Source organism: Hippopotamus amphibius, chromosome 8, assembly GCF_030028045.1.
Source record: "Hippopotamus amphibius kiboko isolate mHipAmp2 chromosome 8, mHipAmp2.hap2, whole genome shotgun sequence".
Classification (NCBI taxonomy): Eukaryota; Metazoa; Chordata; class Mammalia; order Artiodactyla; family Hippopotamidae; genus Hippopotamus; species Hippopotamus amphibius.
Window position 1 is genome coordinate 74051515 of NC_080193.1, and position 4215 is coordinate 74055729.

The window sequence follows — 4215 nt, forward strand, 5'->3', positions numbered from 1 at the left end:
CTACCCATATAATCCCAGGGATGTAGAACACTGCTGTGGTGACTATACCCAAATGCCAATTTTCATTATAAATAGTTAAGAGACATGTTACAAGATTTCATGGCTTACTCTTAAAAAGGTAAAATAGGTGCAATTTTCCTTTAAGAAAGTCTTTATTTTGTAAGATACCATTAATATTTTGATGTTCCCTTCAGTAAACACTGATAACTATACTGAGACTACCAAAGCACTGTGAAGTAGCTACAATTTGTCTACAAATACTGTATTTTTTCCCACTTGAATACAGTATTTGCACATTTTAAGAAAACATTGTATAAAAAAAATCATATAAATGAAAGCCTCAAAGAAATTATCTGTCACTAGATTTTTGAATTGAAGTGACCAAAGACCATAGTAAATGAAAACATTTCTGAACATGATGTAAACATAAATGGAGTAATGCAAAACATCAAGGTATTCAAATCTACTGTATTGCTATTTTCATCCTTAATGTATCTGTCTACATAGCTTTCTCCTTCTGGAACAGTTATATAAGGGGCAGGACATTATTTCATAGCCATATGCCATCAAATCAGTTAATACAGAGGCTTGACACATTTAATTATACAAAATCAATTTGTTTCAAGATACAAAATTAACGTTGATATGTAATTAATGAAAAAAATAAGATGTTAAAAAGATAACTATAAGAATACCCAGATATATGCTGTATTCCCATTTATATAGATCTGATCAATAAAACATCAACACATTCACTTAGATACTGATTTAACTCATGGATCAAGGCCATATTTTCAAATATTTTAAGGATGCCAGGACACTGCAAAAGCTGGAGAAAGGAGTTGAGGAACAATATATGCTTGCTAAACAAGAACTATGTTTATTTAGCTAGTGAATACCTAGAGTAATAAATTTTTACTTCATGATAGCAATCAGGCTGGCAAACACCCAGAGATAGGAATTAAGGGTTGTAAATGTAGTTATAAAGGTCATAAAAAGTCTGATTAGACTGAGGTACATTACTCAAAATTTTGAGATTCATTAATGGTAGCAAACAAAATAATTCCTCAGACAAATGCACATTTTTCAGTATACGTATTATTGGGGGAAGGCGGGGAGAAGAATGTGCATTAACTGGTGGAATCCACCAAGCTGCATATCAATATTCTGTTACACCAAACAGTTTGAAGACAAGGGAAATGTTCTAATATAATCTCAGATTATGTTTCACTTGGCTAAAATAGAGCTTAAGGTTGCTTTGCCATAATAAACGTTTACTACAATAATTTTCACATAAACATTTAGACTTGAACTCCAGGACTAAATATGGCATGATTATTTTGCTTTTAATCTGTCAAATAGCTAAAAATTGACAATTTAAGAACTACAACAAAGAAAAAGTTGAAGCAGTGTGACTCTTACATCATTGAACCACTTCTAATGGTTAACTGTTAGTATTTAACAAATTCAAAGAGTTAATGAATCCTCGCATTCATTCAGTCTTCTGTGCCTTAGCTAGGATGCATAATTACAAAAGACAGCAGATACTGGTAAAAGCTTCAGGACAGAAAGTGCTTGACGAAGTTACAGTTCTCAAGTGTGTTTGGTGAGAGCATAAGGGCAGGTGCGCTGATGAAAACCATTACAAGAAGAGTCATTTCTGTGTTAGAGTTCAAAGATGTCACCTTAAGCAGAAAAAAGCTTTAATAACATCTTCTTTGACTTATTAGGCATTTCCAGAGTCTACATCATTAGTGTTGTAATTCTAACAGGACATCTTCATATGGTTATTGTTTGTTTCTATTTCTCTCCCTACGCATGGCTTCCTCCTCTTCTTGATGCTTTTCATAATGTGCAAAGTCATCAAAGATTGAGGTGGTATGCTTGAAAGTAGCAATTATTTTAAGCACTTGCTTAGCTTTTTCTAGGGGTACCTCTTGAGTGTCCCTTGAATTGGTAACTGGTTTGTTGTCATTATTTTCTAAGCGAATATGCCGTAACTGGTTATTGGGAACATCTTTGACAAAGATCCATTTAACTTCAAATTTGCCCTTCCACTTATCCTGAGACCAGACACCAGCATACGCATTGTAGTCCACAACAGACTTCATCTCAGCCACTCCACAAAAATGTCCACTGCCATTCACACTGAAGAGCAAATAGAGTGGGCCTTTCCCATTCAGGGAACGGTAAGCTGCATCCAAACGCTTTATTACTGTGCTCAGTACTACACCAGATAGAGTACTTAATGGAACGGTGTATGTCATCCTCCGAATAGCTTTTAATGATAAACACACGTCCGTTCTTCAGGTTCCAGTCAAAGTCTTTGGGATTATAGTTGTTTATGGCCTTTAGCTTTTCCAGCACTGGATGCACTTCTACGCTTGAAGGTGAAGCGCTGACAGCAACAACACCTAAACCAAAGTTTTCACCGCCCGCTCCATTGTTCTGGTTGAAGCCAGCCCCCCTGTTTCGAGGAGCGACCCAGCGATTCTGCAGCTGCTGCTGCTGGGGCTGCACTTGGTGAGGCTGGGCCTGTGGCTGAGGTCCTTGTTGCTGCTGTGGTTGTGGTGGCTGAGGCTGCGGTTGAGGCAGTTGGCTTTGCACCAATGGTGGTGGCTGAATTAATGGCCGAGGCTGCTGGATTGTAGTTTGAGGAGGCAGAACTGGTTGGGTTGGTGGAGCCTTTACCACTGACCCCTTTTCATCCCAAGTTCCAATATTCATGTTGGGTTTTATAGGAGGTGGTGGCACAGCAATTCCCACATTGCCCTTGGGTTTAAGTTTCGGCTGAGGTTTGGCAGGCTTTCTGGCAATGGCAGCCCAGGAGGTTGGTTTAGGCGCCGCACTGCTAACTGGGGGCACGCTATTGGTTGCAATGCTAGTCATACCACTGCTGCTCAAAGCTGTTCCTCCATTTTTTGTCACTGCAGCTGTCAGGTCACCACCAATTTTCAGTCCAGTCATGCCTTGCTCAATACTGCTAATGCCAGGCACCTTACTCAAAGTATCATTGCCAAATCCAGCCTGTCCATCCGTAATAGCTCTCCCAAGAGAACTAGGTGGATAGCCATAACTGCTGCTATAAGCAGAACTTTGTGTTGATTGTCCCTGAGATCCACTTGTCCCCCATGTAGAGAAATCAGCATTACCAGGAAAAAAGTTAAATCCATGTTGACCAAGAAATGGAGGGGTATTTCCTAATGCCCCAGGCTGACTAAACACACCATCTGGTATATAGTGATGTTCTCCATTACTCATTTGTCCATAGGTTGTCAGATATGGCATAGGTTGGTCTCCAGCCGTGGACCATGCTGCTTCCCCAAGAGAATATGGAAATCCAATGGATGGAGCATAGTAACTAGGCATGTACGGATCTGACATGGGTGGATAGCTGTTATTCTGATTTGTCTGGCTACTTAAGTATGGCTCAAAATCATCATCATTTACAGCATCTTTTTGATGAATCGAACCGTTTTGTACTGAAACTTTATTTCCTTGCCCTTTAGGTCTCTGATCCACGCTAGTGGCTGACATTCTTCACCGCAACCCGAGCGCTGCTGCTGCTACTGCCGCCGCCGCCGCCTGGGCCTCTCCCCGTGCACTCACAGCAGTTGGCTGCCGCCCTCGGCCGGGAGACTCTTCCAGCCGCCGCCGCTGTCGCCGGCTCGCTGAGAAGCCAGAAAGAGGGCCTGGCGCTCGGGAGTCGGTGGAAGGGGCCCGTCTCTTCCGCTTGCACGCTCTCCTCCCCTCTCGCTCTCTTCCCCTCTCGCTCTCCGCTTCTCGGGTCCACAATGGCGGACAGGCTCCCTAGTCTCCTGATTGACTTTTAAATATGTTAAACCAACCTTGCTTTCCCAGGTAGTGCATTGGTCATAATGTATTATGCTTTTTATTGATGTGTATTGTTGGCTTCTATTTACCAAAATTTTGTTTTGAATTTTTGTATTTATGTTTATGAGGGATACTGTTATATAGTGATCTTGTCTTCTTATCTTTGGCTGATTTTGGTATCGGAATAATGCTTGCTTCATGGAATGAGTTCAAAAGTGTTCTCTCCTTTTCAATTTTCTGGAAGAGTTTGTTCAGAGTTAATATTACTTCTTCCTTAAATATTTAGTAGAATTTGCCAGTATAGCCACCAAGCCTGGAGATTTTCTTTGTGGGAAGATTTTAAACTACAAATTCAATTTCTCTAACAGATATAGGGTGAAT

The 4215-nt window shown here is 40.5% G+C and overlaps 1 protein-coding gene across 1 annotated transcript; it reads right to left on the minus strand.

Annotated features, from left to right (window-relative positions):
- Window positions 1–1412: 1412 nt before the first annotated feature.
- LOC130859670 (YTH domain-containing family protein 3-like) lies at window positions 1413–3755 on the minus strand. The gene is given in 3 exon segments (XM_057747265.1): window positions 1413–2210; window positions 2212–2619; window positions 2692–3755. Coding segments are annotated over 3 exon segments (1677 nt in total). The 5' UTR covers window positions 3538–3755; the 3' UTR covers window positions 1413–1787.
- Between the last annotated feature and the right edge of the window lie 460 nt (window positions 3756–4215).